This window comes from Coregonus clupeaformis, chromosome 14 (genome assembly GCF_020615455.1).
Source record: "Coregonus clupeaformis isolate EN_2021a chromosome 14, ASM2061545v1, whole genome shotgun sequence".
Taxonomy (NCBI): Eukaryota; Metazoa; Chordata; class Actinopteri; order Salmoniformes; family Salmonidae; genus Coregonus; species Coregonus clupeaformis.
The window spans coordinates 5,297,833-5,322,161 of NC_059205.1; the positions used below are offsets into that span (position 1 = coordinate 5,297,833).

The window sequence follows — 24,329 nt, forward strand, 5'->3', positions numbered from 1 at the left end:
GGTGAAGGGTCAGTGATGAAATGTCACAACTCGTGAACTCGGGTATCTTCATTCTGGACCATGGTTTCCCACTTCTAACTCAGACTTTGAGGGTCATTCAAGTGGTTATTTCCGAGTCGGGAACTCGTATTTCCACAGCACTCGAACGCACCATAATATGGTAGAGGCCTGCTGTGAGGCTTGGTGGAGCAGCCGCTATATTGCTTTTAGTTTTCTAGTCCTGTAATACCAGAGAGTGTGAGGAGATCAGAAAGGGCTCCAAATTAAGAGTATTGAGACCCACCCAACGTATTTCCTCACCGAAAGAACATCACCTGAGCAAAACCCATCCCACCCACCCACCCACCCATACCTGTTCCTTCCGAGCCCACCAGCGAGCTCTCATACACATTACATTTTTAGCCTCACACCAGTGTATGCAGTGTAAAAGTGCATTCACTGTCACGCAATAAATAAATAAAAACATTTTCAAACTTCTACAGTCTCAAACGAAAAACAGAATAACAATGATACTAAATTGGGATGATGAGTTATCAACACATACATAATATTATTATTATTGGACAACAGTAACACAATTAAGCATGTGAGGGTGCCATAGCATTCATAAAATCAATGCATGGGAAATCAAACGCGTTTAAAGCGAATTTTTCACAGCATAAATTGGAAACGATAGATATTTGTATTGTGAAGAGACCACCATTTCTTTGTCACAGCTTTTTTTCTTCTTTTTTGCATAAAACGTAGGTCAAGTCCTGATTGAAAATGTTTGTAGTCGTTTTTTTTTGTTTCCCTCTGGGTTTATCTTGATATTCGTCTAAAAGATTTTCACAGGCAAGAGTTTTTCGTGGTCTTGGGTGTAGCTCCTCCCCCTCGTGGCGGTCCATCCCTTCAGAGGGCATGGTGGTGAGGGGGGTTTGTGGCCCCTCCCCCCTCTGTTTAAGAGAGGGGGGACAGGGCCCCCTAGTGGCCCCCCCACCTTTGGGGCCCTGCTGCTAGGAATTCTGGTTGACAGCTTTCCCTCCGTTCATGGTGGGAGTCCCTGAGTTCTTCCTGGAGCGCTGTTTCTCCTCGATCTCATGCAGCGATGGCTCCCTGTACATACACACTGCAGACAGTGTATGTAGTAGAGGACGAAGCAGGAAGCAGGAAGCAGGAAGCAGAGGGGAACATGGAGGATAAATAATGAGGAGATAGATGGGCAGACAGAGAGACAAAGTCAGATCGAGCTCAGGGACTCCCACAGAGTGTATGAAGTTGCTCATGGAACCTGTTCTGAAATAAAATATTGAATACATTTCCTTAAATATTCAACGTCCTGTGTTGGGTGCTTAGTTTTTCTCCATTGATATGTTGTAAGCAGGGGTTGGAACCGATAATATTTAGTTCTGTTCCACTGCTCTGACCAGCAAAAGAAAGTTCTGAACCGATTCGAACCCCAAACAAATAACAATTTATATTGCTCCTTTCTGTTCATTTTTAAACCTCTTAAATCGATTTTTTAAAACATTTAGCTCGACATTAAATTACTTCACCAATGGATAGAACAGCTTGCTATGGAGCGGGTAAGCTACGTATATACATTAGACAGACAAGTGTAGTGTAGGGTGTGGCATAGGACTGACATTTTGCGGGTGAGGAGAGCGCTGGGCATGAAGCACTGGGCATCTTGTTGTTATGACATGCATTATCTGAATTAGGCCCACATAATTATACCTACGAAGGGAGTGGCTTCTACAGTGAGGGAAAAAAGTATTTGATCCCCTGCTGATTTTGTACGTTGGCCCACTGACAAAGACATGATCAGTCTATAATTTTAATGGTAGGTTTATTTGAACAGTGAGAGACAGAATAACAACAAAAACATCCAGAAAAACGCATGTCAAAAATGTTATAAATTGATTTGCATTTTAATGAGGGAAATAAGTATTTGACCCCTCTGCAAAACATGACTTAGTACTTGGTGGCAAAACCCTTGTTGGCAATCACAGAGGTCAGATCTTTCTTGTAGTTGGCCACAAGGTTTGCACACATCTCAGGAGGGATTTTGTCCCACTCCTCTTTGCAGATCTTCTCCAAGTCATTAAGGTTTCGAACCTGACGTTTGGCAACTCGAACCTTCAGCTCCCTCCACAGATTTTCTATGGGATTAAGGTCTGGAGACTGGCTAGGCCACTCCAGGACCTTAATGTGCTTCTTCTTGAGCCACTCCTTTGTTGCCTTGGCTGTGTGTTTTGGGTCATTGTCATGCTGGAATACCCATCCACGACCCATTTTCAATGCCCTGGCTGAGGGAAGGAGGTTCTCACCCAAGATTTGACGGTACATGGCCCCGTCCATCGTCCCTTTGATGCAGTGAAGTTGTCCTGTCCCCTTAGCAGAAACCCCCCCACAAAGCATAATGTTTTCACCTCCATGTTTGACGGTGGGGATGGTGTTCTTGGGGTCATAGGCAGCATTCCTCCTCCTCCAAACACGGCGAGTTGAGTTGATGCCAAAGAGCTTGATTTTGGTCTCATCTGACCACAACATTTTCACCCAGTTCTCCTCTGAATCATTCAGATGTTCATTGGCAAACTTCAGACGGCCCTGTATATGTGTTTTCTTGAGCAGGGGGACCTTGCGGGCGCTGCAGGATTTCAGTCCTTCACGGCGTAGTGTGTTACCAATTGTTTTCTTGGTGACTATGGTCCCAGCTGCCTTGAGATCATTGACAAGATCCTCCCGTGTAGTTCTGGGCTAATTCCTCACCGTTCTCATGATCATTGCAACTCCACGAGGTGAGATCTTGCATGGAGCCCCAGGCCGAGGGAGATTGACAGTTATTTTGTGTTTCTTCCATTTGTGAATAATCGCACCAACTGTTGTCACCTTCTCACCAAGCTGCTTGGCGATGGTCTTGTTGCCCATTCCAGCCTTGTGTAGGTCTACAATCTTGTCCCTGACATCCTTGGAGAGCTCTTTGGTCTTGGCCATAGTGGAGAGTTTGGAATCTGAGGTCAACATTCACAAGGCCGCAGGGCCAGACGGATTACCAGGACGTGTACTCCTAGCATGTGCTGACCAACTGGCAAGTGTCTTCACTGACATTTTCAACATGTCCCTGACTGAGTCTGTAATACCAACATGTTTCAAGCAGACCACCATAGTCCCCGTACCCAAGGACTCTAAGATAACCTGCCTAAATGACTACCGACCCGTAGCACTGACGTCTGTAGCCATGAAGTGCTTTGAAAGGCTGGTCATGGCTCACATCAACAGCATTATCCCAGAAACCCTAGACCCACTCCAATTTGCATACCGCCCCAACAGATCCACAGATGATGCAATCTCTATTGCACTCCACACTGCCCTTTCCCACCTGGACAAGAGGAACACCTACGTGAGAATGCTATTCATTGACTACAGCTCAGCATTCAACACCATAGTGCCCTCTAAGCTCATCACTAAGCTAAGGATCCTGGGACTAAACACCTCCCTCTGCAACTGGATCCTGGACTTCCTGACGGGCCGCCCCCAGGTGGTAAGGGTAGGTAACAACACATCTGCCACACTGATCCTCAACACGGGGGCCCCTCAGGGGTGCGTGCTCAGTCCCCTCCTGTACTCTCTGTTCACCCATGACTGCATGGCCAGGCACGACTCCAACACCATCATTAAGTTTGCAGACGACACAACAGTGGTAGGCCTGATCACCGACAACGATGAGACAGCCTATAGGGAGGAGGTCAGAGACCTGGCCGTGTGGTGCCAGGACAACAACCTCTCCCTCAACGTGACCAAGACAAAGGAGATGATTGTGGACTACAGGAAAAAAAAGAGGACTGAGCACGCCCCCATTCTCATCGACGGGGCTGTAGTGAGTGGAACAGGTTGAGAGCTTCAAGTTCCTTGGTGTCCACATCACCAACGAACTATCATGGTCCAAACACACCAAGACAGTCGTGAAGAGGGCACAACAAAGCCTATTCCCCCTCAGGAGACTGAAAAGATTTGGCATGGGTCCTCAGATCCTCAAAAAATTCTACAGCTGCACCATCGAGAGCATCCTGACTGGTTGCATCACCGCCTGGTATGGCAACTGCTTGGCCTCCGACCGCAAGGCACTACAGAGGGTAGTGCGTACGGCCCAGTACATCACTGGGGCCAAGCTTCCTGCCATCCAGGACCTCTATACCAGGCGGTGTCAGAGGAAGGCCCTCAAAATTGTCAAAGACTCCAGCCACCCTAGTCATAGACTGTTCTCCCTGCTACTGCACGGCAAGCGGTACCGGAGTGCCAAGTCTAGGTCCAAAAGACTTCTCAACAGCTTTTACCCCCAAGCCATAAGACTCCTGAACAGCTAATCATGGCTACCCGGACTATTTGCACTGCCCCCCCACCCCATCCTTTTTACGCTGCTGCTACTCTGTTAATTATTTATACATAGTCACTTTAACTCTACCCACATGTACATATTACTTCAATTATCTCAACTAGCCGGTGCCCCCGCACATTGACTCTGCACCGGTACCCCCCTGTATATATAGCCTCCCTACTGTTATTTTATTGTTGGTGTTTTATTTTTACTTTTTTTGTTAAAATAAATGCACTGTTGGTTAAGGGCTGTAAGTAAGCATTTCACTGTAATGTCTGCACCTGTTGTATTCGGCGCATGTGACCAATAAAATTTGATTTGATTTGATTTGATTGATTGCTTCTGTGGATAGGTGTATTTTATACAGGTAAAAAACTGAGATTAGGAGCACTCCCTTTAAGAGTGTGCTCCTAATCTCAGCTCGTTACCTGTATAAAAGACACCTGGGAGCCAGATATCTTTCTGATTAAGAGGGGGTCAAATACTTATTTCCCTCATTAAAATGCAAATCAATTTATAACATTTTTGACATGCGTTTTTCTGGATGTTTTTGTTGTTATTCTGTCTCTCACTGTTCAAATAAACCTACCATTAAAATTATAGACTGATCATTTATTTGTCAGTGGGCAAACGTACAAAATCAGCAGGGGATCAAATACTTTTTTCCCCTCACTGTATGAAGGAACTTTGAATGTCTTTGAACTTCAGAGAGTTGGCATAACTCACATTGGACCAGAGCTAGCCCTTGATCATGACTCTCAGTTCCATTACATTACACATAATGCCGCTTTTGAGTTTTCAAGAGCTAGACCAGAGCTAGCTAACAAGCTAGCTAACAAGCTGTGTGTGCAGAGAGGCACCAGAATTCAAATAAAAACACGTCTTACCTTTTTGTAGTTAATAAATCCAATGTGAAACGTGATGACTATAGTATCCTTAACTAATATTGAAAAAGTTAATCCATTGTTCTCTAACGAAAAATCTCTCTCCCTAATTTCTGAATCACGCCTGTAATGTCAGCGCATATTGCGTCATGATTGCAAGGTGTCCCGATATATTTTCCAACTGTCCTGTTATCTGCTTTTAATGTCCATTTTAGAATGCCCTTCTAGCCAATCAGAAACGAGTATTCAACAATGTTGTGGTATAATTCAATATTAAACTGATTTATGGCAGTAGACAGATTATGCAATAGTAACGTAACCACCTTCCTCTGCTTATCTTAAATTGGTGTAAGATCAAAATCAAAGTAAGCATACGGTGATTAAAACACCTGGTTTTCTGAGCAATCTTTGAATTCCATGTAAACGCCTTAAATGGCGTTCCAGCGGTGTATTTGATCTGCACATGTGCTACCACCAGCCCAGCGAGTCTCCCTCTTTAGCACGAGTGAAGTGAGTTTGGAACAACTGAATGTATGAGTCTTAGAAGTAGTTTTCGCATACAAACGGTATATGTCCGAATTCAGAATCAAATATGCTTCCCAAAAATAACATGGTCGCTGTGGTAGAACGTTTTATTTTGATTGCCGATCTTCTGCATTTATCAGAGTGCCATCAGGTCGCCTGATTTCAGATGTGTCCATGGAAACAGGATTACTAGGGAAATCATTTTTCTTGCAAAGCATGTAAACATTTTAATCAAATTATTATATTAATCTGACTATTCACAATAAATCACATTATTGTGCGCATGTAACCATACTCAGGTGAGAGTTTTGAGTATGGCGCTTTGTTGCATTTTTTTTGTGGGACTGGAAAAAAAAATACCCAGAACATAAAATAACGTTATTAAACCGGTTCCCATGCTTTTAAAATACGGTTCTGTTCCGGAAGAGTATAGATCACTTTCGTTCTCGGTTCTGGTTCTGGTTTCTTGAAAGATTATGTTATTTTCCGGTTTTCTGTTCTGTTCCCTGAACCAGTTCCAACCCCTGGTTTTAGGTCATTTTGAGACCTTGGTGGAGTATAAGGTACTGCTGGGATGCCTACTAATGGCATTGTCCAGGTTTTTAAGAGTAGTTACTCAGGTCCTTTATACACAGTTTATAAAGTATAGTGCTTCTTAAGAACTATACTTTAGTCTAATATAGATAAGTATCTATATTAAACAGCTTATACATTATCTTATAAACCAGCAATAAATCATTTAAAAGGCCCAGTGCAGTCCAAAAACGTCATTTTCCTGTGCTTTAGATATATTTCCACACTCTGACGTTGGAAATAATACTGTGAAATTGTGAAAACGATGATAATGCCCTTTCAGTGTAACAGCTGTTTTGGCGGGAGGGAGTTTTGATGACATCCATGGTGTAAATGCCATCACCATGCAGTAAATTAGTTAATAGACCAATAAGAAAGAGAATTCCAAACCTCTGCCAATAACAGCTAATTTTCAGTTTTCCCCTCCCCACTCAAACCCCTCCCAGACAGTCCTAGCTAAATTCTTTCTTGAGAAATAGTTTTTTGCTAAGAAGCTTTTCTTGCTCTCTTTTTGACTATTGTAATGGAAAACAATCACAGCAAGGTACCAGAAATGATTCGATATTGAGATATAAAAACAACGTCTGCATTGGACCTTTAAAAAGTAACTATCTTACTGATATTTAAAAATGTGTGAATAAAAATTAACAAAAATGGTGGGCAGACCATTTCTAAATACCTTATGAAATGATTTATTACTGGACATAATTATAAAACATTATCCACTTTTGTGAGTATTCCATTGGTTCCATTGGTTCCATTGTAAATCAAAAGCAGCTAAATGATTTGACAACATAGGTCCAACACTATCTCCCAGGGGCCTTGTTTATAAAATGTTTTATACTGCAATTTGGCATGAGGAACGTTTTTGCGCCAGTGTGAGAAAATGCAATTTTGTCAAATGTGTATACACTACTAATGTTGTGTATAACACATAGAAGCATGTTTCATTTATAAATCATGACATTTCATGCAAAAATCCAAGTAACTCATGAAATTTCCGATGTGAAGTTCAAGATTTATAAATCCCAATGTTACCGTGGATTTCATCGTACGCATAATGTACGATCAAATCTGTGCGTGAGAACATTTTATAAACGAGACCCCTGATTTCACCATACAGGGCTTTAATCGGCTTACTCCAGGTGATCGGAACCTGCAAAAAAAACAATAACACAGATGAGATGACCGATACATTCAGATGCCTTACCTTCAATGGGCCTGGGGACAAAGTGTGAGGAGGGCTTGGTCTTCTTGACCCTGTTCCCCTTCATGACCTGGCCTTCCTTGGTGAGGCCCAGGAACCAGGCCCGACCGGACTCCTGCTGCCGGTACACAGTGGACGAGTAGATCACGTAGTAATTCTCAAACACCGACTCCTTAAACTTGCACTCCGGCGTGAACATTTCCTGTTTTGGTGCCAAACAACAGAGGGAGTTTGTTGTTACAGTAATGTTCATGAAGTCGGGTCAAAGTTCAGGAAGTCGGATCATGGTCAGTAGGGCACACCGACGCAAAACATTTTGTAACAGGAAATTGAAATCTGTGTACATATTGGACAAGGTCAGATTTCACTCTCACGTTTCAAACTATTTTCTCCCCACTGAACATGACGAGGTATGTGAGGGTTGTTATTGCGGTAACGAGATGGGTTGAGTTACGAGACGGTGGTGATGGTGATCCACAGGACGTACGACAGACAAAACGGACACAGGTCAACAAATGAAGGAGAGATGAGGAATTGCTGTGGATGATATTGTTTTGAGGAGGATATTGTGTGTAATGTGTGTTGACTAGGTTTGTTTGGGTTCCTTTGGATTGGCGTATCGGACTGTGTGTGGTCCAGGTGAATGAGTTTGTTTGGAAATGCTGGGCTGCCTTAAGTGATTTGGCAGTGTGTGTGTGTGTGTGTGTGTGCGTTTGTGTGTGGTGATATTTCATTCAACTCTGTCTCCTCCGGGGTTATGTGCCCTTTTAAGGTTGTCCCTTTGACTGACAGCCTAATTCTGCTCACTGCTGGAGGTGTTCCACAGGCAAACTTGTTTGTGTGTGTGTGTGTTTGTGTGTGTGTGTGTGTGTGTGTGTGTGTGTGTGTGTGTGTGTGTGTGTGTGTGTGTGTGTGTGTGTGTGTTTGTGTGTGTGTGTAATAGAGTCAGATAGATATGCATGTTTGTGCATTCTTGCCTGAATATTAATACTCAATATGCGAATAGGTATACAGTACAGGTATGTGAACATTCATGTGTTTGTGTGTGTATGTGTGTGTATGTCTGTGTGCGCGAGACTGTATGGGCCAGCTCTATCTCTCACACTTAGTGTGAGTGCTCGTTTATAACACCCAGCGATGTTCGACACACAGCCCCAGTGTGAAGGACTCAGGGTACGTGCAGGGCATGTAAGCCGGTCAGCGGGGGTGTGACTGTGGACAGGCCGCAGTGGGGAGTTGGAGAGACCGGTTTTATCTCGACCTGATGACACAATGTCTGAGAGCAGATGTCTCTCTATGTGGGAGGTTGTGGGGTCACATCCCTCTCGGTGTGGGAGGTATTGGGGTCACATCCCTCTCTGTGTGGGAGGTCGTGGGGTCACATCCCTCTCTGTGTGAGAGGTCGTGGGGTCACATCCCTCTCTGTGTGAGAGGTCGTGGGGTCACATCCCTCCTGTCCCACAATGGGCGACTCAGCCAGCGTTCCTCCACCTCCATCTCCCCCTTCCCCCATCTCTGCCAAGGCCCCCTCACACCTTGCTCCCACACCCCCTCACCCTTCTTCCTTTGCCGACCACACTGGCATGTTCCAGAATCCCCTCCAAACTTGGCCACAAGGACATCACTCTGTTAATGTCTGTTAGGCCTGTAAGCTTAGAGGGGAAGTTATACGGTGCGTAGGAGGCTTTGCTGTTGGAAAGATAGAGGTATGTTACAGTGTGTGTAATCTTGTGTGTGGTTGAATGGATAGTGAACGGGAGGGTGATGCAGGTGAGAGACTGTTAGGATATGAGCATACATCACACACAAGTTTGTGGGGAGAAACACTGATATAAAAAATAGAAAAGAACACAAAGTCGTATGAACACACACACACACACACACACACACACACAGTTCTTCTGCTGTGCTAACAGTTGGCTCCTCTGCCAGGAACGTATAACGAAGAGAAGCAGCTACTGGATCACTGAGGAGGAGGAGGAGGAGGAGGAGGAAGAGGAGGAAGAGGAGGAGGAGGAGGAGGAGGAGGAGAGGGAGGAGGAGGAGGAGGAAGAGGAGGAGGAGGAGGAGGAGGAGGTGGAAGAGGAGGAGGAGGAGGAGGAGGCGGAGGTGGAAGAGGAGGAGGAGGAGGAGGAGGTGGAGGAGGAGGTAGAGGAGGAGGAAGAGGAGGAGGAGGAGGAGGAAGAGGAGGATGAGGAGGAGGAAGAGGAGACACCACCCACCACCTTTCAGAGGTAACAGGCTGTGCTTAGAGGGTGTAAACTGATTAAAAGGATGCTAATTTATATTCCACCCCGATTCTGAAGTAGAAGCAAAGAAGTTGTTAGTGAATCTGGGCACGCGAGAGGGCTCTCACGCGCCTCCTTTACGGGTCTCTAGGGCAGGATAAACAAGCTGGGGGGACTAGCACAGAGCCCAGTGGACAAACAGTGGAGAGCAAACAACACAGACAGGAAAGAGATCAATACATGTGGAGCATCATTTTAAAATGTACATTATATGCAAAAACGATTCTGACTGATGCGTAGATATACACAGAGCATGTGGTTGACCAAGCCCACAGTAACATGGTAGGCCACGCACACAGTAACATGGTTGTAAGTCGCTCTGGATAAGAGCGTCTGCTAAATGTCGTAAATGTAAATGTAAATGTAGGCCAGGCACACAGTAACATGGTAGACAAGGCACACAGTAACATGGTAGACCTAGCACATAGTAACATGGTAGACCTAGCACACAGTAACATGGTAGACCAATCACACAGTAACATGGTAGACCACGCACACAGTAACATGGTAGACCTAGCACACAGTAACATGGTAGACCACGCACACAGTAACATGGTAGACCAATCACACAGTTACATGGTAGACCACGCACACAGTAACATGGTAGACCACGCACACAGTAACATGGTAGACCTAGCACACAGTAACATGGTAGACCAGGCACACAGTAACATGGTAGACCAGGCACACAGTAACATGGTAGACTTAGCACACAGTAACATGGTAGACCACGCACACAGTAACATGGTAGACCAAGCACACAGTAACATGGTAGACCAATCACACAGTAACATGGTAGACCACGCACACAGTAACATGGTAGACCACGCACACAGTAACATGGTAGACCAATCACACAGTAACATGGTAGACCAGGCACACAGTAACATGGTAGACCACGCACACAGTAACATGGTAGACCTAGCACACAGTAACATGGTAGACAAGGCACACAGTAACATGGTAGACCAAGCACACAGTAACATGGTAGACCACGCACACAGTAACATGGTAGACTAATCACACAGTAACATGGTAGACCAGGCACACAGTAACATGGTAGACTTAGCACACAGTAACATGGTAGACCAATCACACAGTAACATGGTAGACCACGCACACAGTAACATGGTAGACCAAGCACACAGTAACATGGTAGACCACGCACACAGTAACATGGTAGACCACGCACACAGTAACATGGTAGACCAATCACACAGTAACATGGTAGACCAGGCACACAGTAACATGGTAGACCACGCACACAGTAACATGGTAGACCTAGCACACAGTAACATGGTAGACAAGGCACACAGTAACATGGTAGACCAAGCACACAGTAACATGGTAGACCACGCACACAGTAACATGGTAGACCAATCACACAGTAACATGGTAGACCTAGCACACAGTAACATGGTAGACCTAGCACACAGTAACATGGTAGACCTAGCACACAGTAACATGGTAGACCACGCACACAGTAACATGGTAGACTAATCACACAGTAACATTGTAGACCACGCACACAGTAACATGGTAGACCTAGCACACAGTAACATGGTAGACCTAGCACACAGTAACATGGTAGACCAATCACACAGTAACATGGTAGACCTAGCACACAGTAACATGGTAGACCAAGCACACAGTAACATGGTAGACCACGCACACAGTAACATGGTAGACCAATCACACAGTAACATGGTAGACCTAGCACACAGTAACATGGTAGACCTAGCACACAGTAACATGGTAGACCAAGCACACAGTAACATGGTATACCACGCACACAGTAACATGGTAGACCACGCACACAGTAACATGGTAGACCAATCACACAGTAACATGGTAGACCACGCACACAGTAACATGGTAGACCACGCACACAGTAACATGGTAGACCAGGCACACAGTAACATGGTAGGCCACGCACACAGTAACATGGTAGACCTAGCTCACAGTAACATGGTAGACCAAGCACACAGTAACATGGTAGACCATGCACACAGTAACATGGTAGACCTAGCACACAGTAACATGGTAGACCAATCACACAGTTACATGGTAGACCACGCACACAGTAACATGGTAGACCACGCACACAGTAACATGGTAGACCTAGCACACAGTAACATGGTAGACCACGCACACAGTAACATGGTAGACCTAGCACACAGTAACATGGTAGACAAGGCACACAGTAACATGGTAGGCCATGCACACAGTAACATGGTAGACCAATCACACAGTAACATGGTAGACCTAGCACACAGTAACATGGTAGACCACGCACACAGTAACATGGTAGACCACACACACAGTAACATGGTAGACCTAGCACACAGTAACATGGTAGACCAAGCACACAGTAACATGGTAGACCACACACACAGTAACATGGTAGACCAAGCACACAGTAACATGGTAGACCACGCACACAGTAACATGGTAGACCTAGCACACAGTAACATGGTAGACCTAGCACACAGTAACATTGTAGATCTAGCACACAGTAACATGGTATACCTAGCACATAGTAACATGGTATACCTAGCACACAGTAACATGGTAGACCTAGCACACAGTAACATGGTAGACCTAGCACACAGTAACATGGTAGACCTAGCACACAGTAACATGGTAGACCAAGCACACAGTAACATGGTAGACCAAGCGCACAGTAACATGGCAGACCTAGCACACAGTAACATGGTAGACCAATCACACAGTAACATGGTAGACCACGCACACAGTAACATGGTAGACCTAGCACACAGTAACATGGTAGACCACGCACACAGTAACATGGTAGACTAATCACACAGTAACATGGTAGACCACGCACACAGTAACATGGTAGACCTAGCACACAGTAACATGGTAGACCTAGCACACAGTAACATGGTAGACCAAGCACACAGTAACATGGTATACCAAGCACACAGTAACATGGTATACCACGCACACAGTAACATGGTAGACCTAGCACACAGTAACATGGTAGACCTAGCACACAGTAACATGGTAGACCAATCACACAGTAACATGGTAGACCTAGCACACAGTAACATGGTAGACCATGCACACAGTAACATGGTAGACCTAGCACACAGTAACATGGTAGACCACGCACACAGTAACATGGTAGACCTAGCACACAGTAACATGGTATACCACGCACACAGTAACATGGTAGACCAAGCACACAGTAACATGGTAGACCAAGCACACAGTAACATGGTAGACCACGCACACAGTATCATGGTAGACTAATCACAAAGTAACATGGTAGACCAAGCACACAGTAACATGGTAGACCACGCACACAGTAACATGGTAGACCTAGCACACAGTAACATGGTAGACCTAGCACACAGTAACATGGTATACCAAGCACACAGTAACATGGTAGACCACGCACACAGTAACATGGTAGACAAGGCACACAGTAACATGGTATACCAAGCACACAGTAACATGGTAGACCACGCACACAGTAACATGGTAGACCACGCACACAGTAACATGGTAGACCACAAAGGGGAAGAGAATGTAGAGTTGTTTTTGGAGAATCCAGTTCAGTATACATCCAGTTCAATTGAATCCAGTTCAGTATACACAGACTGAGAGTGAATCCGGTTCAGTTTAAACAGACTGAGAGTGAATCCAGTTCAGTTTAAACAGACTGAGAGTGAATCTAGTTCAGTTTAAACAGACTGAGAGTGAATCTAGTTCAGTATATATCCAGTTCAGTTGAATCCAGTTCAGTATACACAGACTGAGAGTGAATCCGGTTCAGTTTAAACAGACTGAGAGTGAATCCAGTTCAGTTTAAACAGACTGAGAGTGAATCTAGTTCAGTTTAAACAGACTGAGAGTGAATCTAGTTCAGTATATATCCAGTTCAGTTGAATCCAGTTCAGTATACACAGACTGAGAGTGAATCCGGTTCAGTTTAAACAGACTGAGAGTGAATCCAGTTCAGTTTAAACAGACTGAGAGTGAATCCAGTTCAGTGTAAACAGACTGAGAGTGAATCCAGTTCACTCACCAATAGAAAATCCTGTGTTAGCCTATACCTTTCCTCCGGCTTTGGAACTCCCCTCCTCACGTTGAAACCATACAGCAATTGAAACCACATCAGAGTCTGAATTTAAAGGCCATTCAATTTAATCTGGATCTGAAACTAGATTTGGGACGTGGGTTGATCTGAATCCCCTCTACTCAGGATCTGTCTGACAGTTCATTACTATTGCAGCTCGGCGCTGCACCACTTCAGTCTAGACAGCAACCTCGGTCACAATGGGAGTGTGGAAAGGACACAGAACCCACCCACAAAAAAGGACATACATTACACAGTTACTGAGCAAACACACACACACACACACACACACACACACACGAAAACAGATACAAGCGCATACACAGACACAGAACACACACATGCACAAGGATATGTCCGTACACACACACACACACACTCACAATTTACAGCAAGAACAATTCTTTTTTATGGGGCTCCCTTTGAGAGATAATGAAATGAATAATTCTGTTCCAGTGTTCTCTCTCTAACAGAAGGCCACCAGGCTACATCTCATTAGTAGACACAACACGGTCTCGTCAGTTTATTAGACTGCAGTGCCCTTCACAGTAATTATCTCCATTCCACCCACACACATCAGTCTTTGGTTGGAAAACAGAGACACTGCACAGCACTCTCTCGGAAGTAACACATTTCTGTTCTCATTTGCAGTGTGGCGGCCCCGTCCAATAAAAAGAAAAACTGGAGTCAAACCCTTCGCCTCTTCTCCTCTCCTCCCCTCATTCACTTCCTCCCCACAGCCTCCATTCTCTCTCTCCTCCTCTCTGTTCCTCCTCTCCGGTTTTACTGAGGCTTGGGAGAGAAACAATGAGAACCCTTTAGACGCCATTTAGAAGGCCAGGTACAACGGGACAGATGCAGGGCGGAATTATCAGGAGTGTGTGTATATGCAGTATATGCGTGTGAGGATGTCAACGTGTGTGTGTGTGTGTGTGTGTGTGTGTGTGTGTGTGTGTGTGTGTGTGTGTGTGTGTGAGTGTTTATGCTGGCGTGTGCCTGATTGTCTTTGTGAACGTGTGTCTGAGTGCTTGAGTGATATACTGTATGCGTTATGTAAAGCTTTGCGTGTATGAGGCTTCACTTTCCCGTGTGCATGTATGTTGCTCGAGTGTGTAAGTGTGCGTGCGCTCTGTCCCTTAGTTAAAGATAGAGACGTTTAAAATACAGAGAGAGAGAGTGGTTAACGCTAGGCTGGAAAGTAGGTCACAGTGAGTGTTATAAATAATGGAGATCTCCTCACTGGAGCTGAACCCCCACGCACCCCAGCTCTCAACACTCAATACCAGCACTCAAATCTCAACCCCAGCTCTCAACACTCAATACCAGCTCTCAACACTCAACACCAGCACTCAACACCAGCTCTCAACACTCAACTCCAGCTCTCAAATCTCAACCCCAGCTCTCAACACTCAACCCCAGCTCTCAACACTCAATACCAGCACTCAACACCAGCTCTCAACACTCAACCCCAGCTCTCAACACTCAATACCAGCACTCAACACTCAACACCAGCACTCAACACCAGCTCTCAACACTCAATACCAGCACTCAACACTCAACACCAGCACTCAACACCAGCTCTCAACACTCAATACCAGCACTCAACACCAGCTCTCAACACTCAATACCAGCTCTCAAATCTCAACCCCAGCTCTCAACACTCAACACCAGCTCTCAACACTCAATACCAGCTCTCAACACTCAACCCCAGCTCTCAAATCTCAACCCCAGCTCTCAACACTCAACACCAGCTCTCAACACTCAATACCAGCACTCAACACTCAACACCAGCTCTCAACACTCAACCCCAGCTCTCAAATCTCAACCCCAGCTCTCAACACTCAACCCCAGCTCTCAACACTCAATACCAGCACTCAAACCCAGCTCTCACCACTCAACACCAGCTCTCAACACTCAACACCAGCTCTCAACACCAGCTTTCAACCCCAGCTCTCAACACTCAACACCAGCTCTCAACACTCAACACCAGCTCTCAACACTCAACACCAGCTCTCAACACCAGCTCTCAACACTCAACACCAGCTCTTAACACTCAACCCCAGCTCTCAAATCTCAACCCCAGCTCTCAACACTCAACCCCAGCTCTCAACACTCAACATCAGCTCTCAACACTAGCTCTCAACACTCAACCCCAGCTCTCAACACTCAACACCAGCTCTCAACACCAGCTCTCAACACTCAACCCCAGCTCTCAACACTCAACACCAGCTCTCAACACTCAACACCAGCTCTCAACACCAGCTCTCAACCCCAGCTCTCAACACTCAACACCAGCTCTCAACACTTAACCTCAGCTCTCAACACTCAACCCCAGCTCTCAACACTCAACACCAGCTCTCAACACTCATCACCAGCGCTCAACACTCAACACTAGCATTACACCCATGGCAACAGTCTTATAATCCATTCCATATCAGCATCAACATGCCACATGACCCTCCAAACACACCAGTCAAGTCAAGGCTAGAAACCAACCCAACATCAACATTGCTGATCATTGTTCTTGATTCGAAGTCCATAGACTGTAGGAGACCAACACTAGCTACAGTACTCAACATTCTGAACTACGTAATTTGGCATCCACACCGCACTGACTGAGAGAGTCAATACTTAACACTTCCAACCTATGCAGTACTCAACATTACACACAAAAAGTTAACGTCCTTAAAATTTGAAATATGAGAAGTAGTGATATTATGAATATTTAACAACCTGGTGAATGCACAGAATCAAACCAACTATTCTGCCACCTTCTCTCTGTTTAACAGCTGACATGATGTAATTTGTGTTCTAAGGTGGAACTGTTTTTCTTGAGCATTGCAGCAAGTACTGCTATTTCCCAAACACCTTAAATACACACACCCCTCTGAGAAAATGTCATTATATATATTTTTTACAACAGTACAACATCCCACTCACCTGGCAGTGATTTTGGCACATATTTTACTTGCCAGCTCTGAAAAATGCAAGCCTCTGGCCTGAGGGTTTCCTTCCCTGGGGTGTTCCCAATTACCAACTGGAAGGGAGGCCTGAGGGTTTCCTTCCCTGGGGTGTTCCCAATTACCAACTGGAAGGGAGGCCTGAGGGTTTCCTTCCCTGGGGTGTTCCCAATTACCAACTGGAAGGGAGGCCTGAGGGTTTCCTTCCCTGGGGTGTTCCCAATTACCAACTGGAAGGGAGGCCTGAGGGTTTCCTTCCCTGGGGTGTTCCCAATTACCAACTGGAAGGGAGGCCTGAGGGTTTCCTTCCCTGGGGTGTTCCCAATTACCAACTGGAAGGGATGCTCCAGAGGTGTTGTATAATTTCAGCCAGTAGCAAAAACCGGTCCGCAAATGTTTTTGTGTGCAATTTGTACAATACGTTAAACAAGTGCTTAAGATCCCGGACTTCATCTTGTATGAAACCACAGATAGGTCACTCTGATTTTGTACTGTATTATTTAACCCTTATTTTACCAGGTAAATTGAGGTGCACGTAGTTACACTAAACACTACATTTTGGAACCACAAATGATCTCCAGGACTATAACCAATCTCAGAATATAAGGGAGGGAGGGGAGGGGAGGGGAGGGGAGGGGAGGGGAGGGAGGGGGGTGAGGGAGGGAGGAGGGAGGGAGGGAGGGAGGTGGAGGATGGAAGTTGGCTTGCCAGTGCAATGATGGTGCTGTTTTATCTCTGCTTCTGAGAGAGAGAGAGAGAGAAAGAGCGAGAGAGAGAGAGAAAGAGCGAGAGAGAGAAAGAGAGAAAGAGAGAGAGAGAGAGAGAGAGAGAGAGAGTGAGAGTGAGAGAGAAAGAGCGAGAGAGAGAGAGAAAGAGAGAGAGAGAGAGAGAGAGAGAGAGAGAGAGAGAGAGAGAGAGAGAGAGAGAGAGAGAGAGAGAGAGAGAGAGAGAGAGAGAGAGAGAGAGAGAGAGAGAGAGAGAGAGAGAGAGAGATTGAGAGTGAGAGTTTTTGAGAGAGAGAGATGAAGTAGTGTTATTTGTAAAGAGCTGTTAGGAACCACGTTTTATCATTCTCTCTCCTTATCCTCCTTCCATTACTGTGATAAACGTCACTTCATCCGTTACATGTGAAGTGTGTCATTGGTGGCAGCATAAACAGCATGCATAATGCCAATCAGAGGTCAAGTTGACTAGGGAGGTCGGAGTCAATCAGAGGTCAAGTTGACTAGGGAGGTCGGAGCGAGAGCAGGGGTGCCGGCAAAATAAATAGTGGGGGTACGTCGTACCGGTAAAATAAATAGTGGGGGCACGTCATACCGGTAAAATAAATAGAGGGGGTATGTCGTACCGGTAAAATAAATAGAGGGGGTATGTTGTACCGGTAAAATAAATAGAGGGGGTATGTTGTACCAGTAAAACAAATAGTGGGGGTACGTCGTACCGGTAAAACATGAGCCTATCACAATAATGAAAACAAAATGTCAAGATTACACCATTATTTATCATTACCACGTGTCAGAGGCATGAAACATGAGCGAATGGACTTGAAAATGGACTTGACATTTTTTTTATTTCCCATGATGCACGACTGGAAAGATGGGCTGCTCCATATGGCCTGGGAGAGCTTTCTCCTCTGTTGAATTAAAATGGGTCTTTCTACCACTACTGTAAAAGCTGTTCATGGCTTCTAAAAGATTCCTCGTCCTCTTTGTAGAAAGGAAAACATGTGCGCTCCGGCCCATTAAAAGTGATGACGAAGCGTTGTGTAGCAGAGCCTTTAAACTGCTGTTTGACACTGGGGTTAAAGTCTGTCTGGCTGCCAAGATGAAGGCAATTGGAATGTTATAAGATGACTGACTATAGGAGAGATGCCGGAGAGATTTAGTTCCACTGTCATGAACTCTGTAAATTAGCTGTGCGTTGAGCTAATGTCAATATTACATTTCTGTTTAATTAATTAACTGTAATGTAATGTAATGTAATGTAATGAACTGTAACGTAGTGTAATAAACTGTAATGTAATGTAATGCACGTGTGATGTACACACTAATGTGTGACTTGTTTGCATTTTAGTCCAAGTCTTTTTGTACTGGTTGGTGTGTTTGTACTGGTTGGTGTGTTTGTACTGGTTGGTGTGTTTGTACTGGTTGGTGTGTTTGTACTGGTTGGTGTGTTTGTACTGGTTGGTGTGTTTGTACTGGTTGGTGTGTTTGTACTGGTCGGTGTGTTTGTACTGGTCGGTGTGTTTGTACTGGTTGGTGTGTTTGTACTGGTTGGTGTGTTTGTACTGGTTGGTGTGTTTGTTTTTTATTTTAATTTTTTATTTCACCTTTATTTAACCAGGTAAGCCAGTTGAGAACAAGTTCTCATTTACAACTGCGACCTGGCCAAGATAAAGCAAAGCAGTGCGATAAAAACAACAACACAGAGTTACATATGGGGTAAACAAAACATAAAGTCAAAAATACAACAGAAAAAAGATATACAGTGTGTGCGAATGTAGTAAGTTATGGAGGTAAGGTAATACATAGGCCATAGTGCAAAATAGTTACAATTTCGTATTAACACTGGAATGATAGATATGCAAAAGATGATGTGCAAATAGAGATACTGGGGTGCAAAGTATGATAGAGCTCTGCAGGCTATCTCTACAGTAGATTGCAACCCCACCCCCTTTGGCTGTTCTATCGAGACGGAAAATGTTGTAGTTGGGGATGGAAATTTCTGAATTTTTGGTGGCCTTCCTAAGCCAGGATTCAGACACTGCTAGAACATCAGGGTTGGCGGAGTGTGCTAGCGCAGTGAATAACTCAAACTTAGGAAGGAGGCTTCAGATATTAACGTGCAAGAAACCAAGGCTTACAGAAGTCAACAAATGATAACGCCTGGGGAGTAGGAGTGATACTGGGGGCTACAGGGCCTGGGTTAACCTCTACATCACCAGAGGAACAGAGGAGGAGTAGAATAAGGATATAGCTAAAGGCTTTAAGTACTGGTCTTCTAGTGTGTTGGGTACAGAGAAAAAAAGGGGCAGGTTTCCGGGCGTTGTAGAATAGATTCAGGGCATTATGTACAGAAAAGGATATGGAAGGATATGAGTACAGTGGAGGTCAACCTAAGCGTTGGGTAACGATGAAGGAGATAGCATCACTGGAGGCACCGATTGAGTCGGTCTCTGCATGTATGGGGGGTGGGACAAAAGAGCTATCTAAGGCAGGTTTAGCTGGGCTGGGGGATCTACAGTGAAATAGTACAATAAGAAATAAGCGAAACAGCAATAAGCAAGGCATATTGACATGGGAGAGAGGCATAAAGCAATCACAGGTGTAATTTGAGAGAGCTAAGACAACAGCTGGTAATGACGACACAGTTTGGGCTGAGGCTAAACATAAACAGGATGCGGTACCGTAAAAAGGAACAGTCCAGCAGGCATCAGCTGTATAGCTGAGTTATCATAAGGTCCGGTGAACAGCAATAGGATAGTTCGGAGGTAGTTCGGGGGCTGCTACAGCACTAGCTAGCAAGAGGCCACGGCTAGCGTGTGCTAGCGGGCCGGGGCTAGCAGATGGATCTTCGTGGTCGATGTCGTAACGGGAAGCCTGTTGTAACCACATCAGACGATTTCGTCGGCAGATCAGTCGTGTTGGATCGGCGGGGCTCCGTGTCGACACTAGGAGGTCCCGTCCGGTTGACAAGGAGGTAGATAGCCGGGAGATGGGCCTAGCTCAAGGCTAACTCAGGGCTGATTAGCCAACCACAAAACGTCCATTTGGTTGCAGCTAGCTAGTAGCGATGAATCCGGTGTTAATGGTTCAGTTATTCCGGCAGAAAAAACGATATGTTCAGGGTCGATAACGCGCTGTGCAGACAGTGCAGACTGGCCGAATAATAGTCCAGGCTAGAGCTGGCTGGCTGGTATGTAGTGCAGGCCACGGCCACGGACAATGGTGAAGACCGCTGAATGTTGGCTAATAGCAAGTAGCTAGTTAGCTGGCTAATGATGATCCGGTGTTAAGGTCCAGTTGTTCCGGCAGAAAATCCGATATGCTCTGGCTCGATAGCGCGATGTGCAGACTGGCCGACAATTGTCCAGGCTAGAGCTGGCTGGTAGGAAGTGCACGCCACGGCCACGGACACGGACAATGGTGAAGAACGCTAAACGGTGGCTAATAGCAAGTAGCTAGTTAGCTGGCTAGTGTCAGCCAGAGGTTCTGGATAAAAATTTATGAAGAAACAACAGAATCCGTTCCACATTGGGTGAGGCGGGTTGCAGGAAAGTATATTTAGTTAAAGGATGGAAAGTGAGATTGAAAAATATATACGAAAAAGACAAAAAAACAAAAAACTGGCTATTTACATAAAGGACACTACAGAAAACACGACCGCACTGCTATGCCATCTAGGATTGGTGTGTTTGTACTGGTTGGTGTACTGGTTGGTTTGTACTGGTTACTGTACTGGTTGGTGTGTTTGTACTGGTTGGTGTGTAAGTACTGGTTGGTGTGTTTGTACTGGTTGGTGTGTATTTACTGGTCAGTGTGTTTGTACTGGTCTGTGTGTTTGTACTGGTCGGTGTGTTTGTACTGGTTGGTGTGTATGTACGGGTCGGTGTGTTTGTACTGGTTGGTGTGTATGTACTGGTTGGTGTGTTTGTAGGGGTGTAACGATCCATCTACTACATCGATGTATCGATTTATATTCCTATGATCCAACTACATCGATCTGTGCTCGGCGAGTTGGCCTTTTGGACAACATATATCAATCTAACATCGTTTTAAAATGTAATAAATCGATTGTATCGATACTAGGAAATAACCCATTGGATTTAAGCACGTCAGACTTTATATGGATGTTTTTTCTTAGCACTTTTAATGATAAAGGCTTTAAACATTACTCGATTCAGTCTGCCTATCCGTGACGTCATCGCCCCGCGCCAGCAGCAGCGCAAAGGCGCAAAGACAACAAAACATAGCATGGCGGACGACAGAGGAGAAGCCGCCGAGCGAGAAATTATCAAGCCACCATTGCGGTCCTTACAAGAAACAGGAATCTAGGAAACTTCACCTGCACTGTCCAGTATCCAGGTATTTATTTCAGTCACACTGGTTGAATTTTTGGCTAAAAGGTTACTGAATCGATTTCAAGTCACTGAATCGTTTCGGATCGTATCGTTCTAAATGAACCAATATCGTCCTTGAATCGTATCGACAACCACGAATCGTGATACAAATCAAATCGTTGTTAAAACGAATCGTTACACCCCTATGTGTTTGTACTGGTTGGTGTGTATGTACTGGTTGGTGTGTATGTGTGGTCATTTATTGGTCTCTGTATACATGTTGTGAATTACTGCATCCTTCCATGGGTGTACTAGCATCATGAGTTAAGAATATTTTAGCATTCCTATCTCTATTTGTAGATCTATATACTTTAAGTGTGTGTGTGTGTTTGTGTGTTTGTGTGTTTGTGTGTGTGTGTGTGTGTGTTTGTGTGTTTGTGTGTTTGTGTGTGTGTGTGTGTGTGTGTGTGTGTGTGTGTGTGTGTGTTGTGTGTGTGTGTGTTTGTGTGTGTGCATGCATGCGTATGTGTGTGTACTTCTGTGCATTACAGCCTCACCTCCTGGGGGATCACATTACCCTCTCCTCCCCCGTATACATTACCCTCTCCTCCCCATCTTTAACAGGATTAGAATGTTTACTGCTGTCAGTTACGTCTTTAACAGGATTAGAATGTTTACTGCTGTCAGTTACATCTTTAACAGGATTAGAATGTTTACTGCTGTCAGTTACGTCTTTAACAGGATTAGAATGTTTACTGCTGTCAGTTACGTCTTTAACAGGATTAGAATGTTTACTGCTGTCAGTTACATCTTTAACAGGATTAGAATGTTTACTGCTGTCAGTTACGTCTTTAACAGGATTAGAATGTTTACTGCTGTCAGTTACGTCTTTAACAAGATTAGAATATTTACTGCTGTCAGTTATGTCTTTAACAGGATTAAAATGTTTATTGCTGTCAGTTACGTCTTTAACAGGATTAGAATGTTTGCTGCTGTCAGTTATGTCTTTAACAGGATTAGAATGTTTGCTGCTGTCAGTTATGTCTTTAACAGGATTAGAATGTTTGCTGCTGTCAGTAATCAATTGGAGATCCTTTTCTCTCTCGTTTCGACCACATTCACAAAAACGTTCTCAAGCCTCTCCTGGCAGTGCAGAGGCATGCGTTCGTCACCAACGGTAACAGCTATGACGCTCTCCCCACAGCTATCACGCGCCCCACACACACACACACACACACACACACACACACCCCAACCCCCCTCCCAACCACACGTCGTGATTGAGCCCCAGAGTAACATATTATCATCCTAAACTTAGTTCAAAATATAACCCGTTTTTCCATGAAGTACATGCACGAATCACAGTACTAGGAAGAAATGATGAACAAGTTAACAATTATTGCACAATAACAAAACAAGCGTTTTAACAGCTCCACACAAAAATACCGAAATTGGAATATGTATCAATGTAAAATTAATGTAGTAATGTACAATGAAGGAAAACACGCCTGTGAGAGGCGGTGGGTCTTACTGAGCTGTAGAGGAATCCCTCTCCATTCATGCCGATGTAGAGGCCAGCCTTCACCCCTTGGATGGCCACCACCCTCAGACCCACAGGAATAAGATTAAACAGGGCTGAGAGAGAGAGAGAGAGAGAGAGAGAGAGAGAGAGAGAGAGAGAGAGAGAGAGAGAGAGAGAGAGAGAGAGAGAGAGAGAGAGAGAGAGAGAGAGAGAGAGAGAGGTATTACGCACCTGATACCTTTAGACCTCACACTTTCAGTATTTCACGATCTGCTGAATTACCCAGGAAATGGATGCCTTTTGGGACACCTGTGTGACCTGACTGATGTTACTGTATGGCACCTCTTGAAGTGGGGCTTTTGAACAGTGGCTGGCACTGTAGATATTCAGCACATGTCCTTTCCTTCTGAGGCAGAATTCCCTCTGAAGTGGACACTCCTTTTGAATAGGACATCCCTCTCTCAGGTGGCCTTTTCCTAAGATCTAGACTTCCTCTAGAGAAGTGTTCCCAAACTGGCGGCCTAGCCCCCAGACCATCCACTCAAGAAAACAATCGTCCCTCGGCTGAATCTAGTTGATGACCCCTGCTGTAGAGGTTTATTCCCATGGTGGCTAGGGATACAGAACGACCACAGGGACCCCGTTAAGAAGATTGTAAGTGGCGACGGAATCAGATAAAGCTCACAGAGATGAAAGGAGAGGTGCCAACGCGCATCTGTCCGCCCAGCGGATTCAATTTCACTCAATAAATATCGACGTGCCACTTTCGTCTAGCTATGGTATAAATCTGCCCCTGAGGATCCCCAGGAAGGTGATACACTGAAATGGCTGTGTTGGTTCTTCCAGCGA

The 24,329-nt window shown here is 45.0% G+C and overlaps 1 protein-coding gene across 4 annotated transcripts in view; it reads right to left on the bottom strand.

The window, feature by feature from the left end:
• Nucleotides 1-355: 355 nt before the first annotated feature.
• The window catches only part of LOC121580630 (fibroblast growth factor 12), a 58,480-nt gene continuing 34,506 nt past the window's right edge, over nt 356-24,329 (bottom strand). For all 4 annotated transcript variants that reach the window (XM_041895609.2, XM_041895608.2, XM_041895607.2 and 1 more), the window contains 3 exons: nt 23,490-23,593; nt 7,550-7,748; nt 356-1,108 (listed from right to left, as the gene is read on the bottom strand). In XM_041895609.2, coding sequence (XP_041751543.1) covers nt 996-1,108; nt 7,550-7,748; nt 23,490-23,593 — 416 coding nt within the window. In that variant the 3' untranslated portion in view covers nt 356-995. The remainder of the gene's footprint in view (nt 1,109-7,549; nt 7,749-23,489; nt 23,594-24,329) is intronic.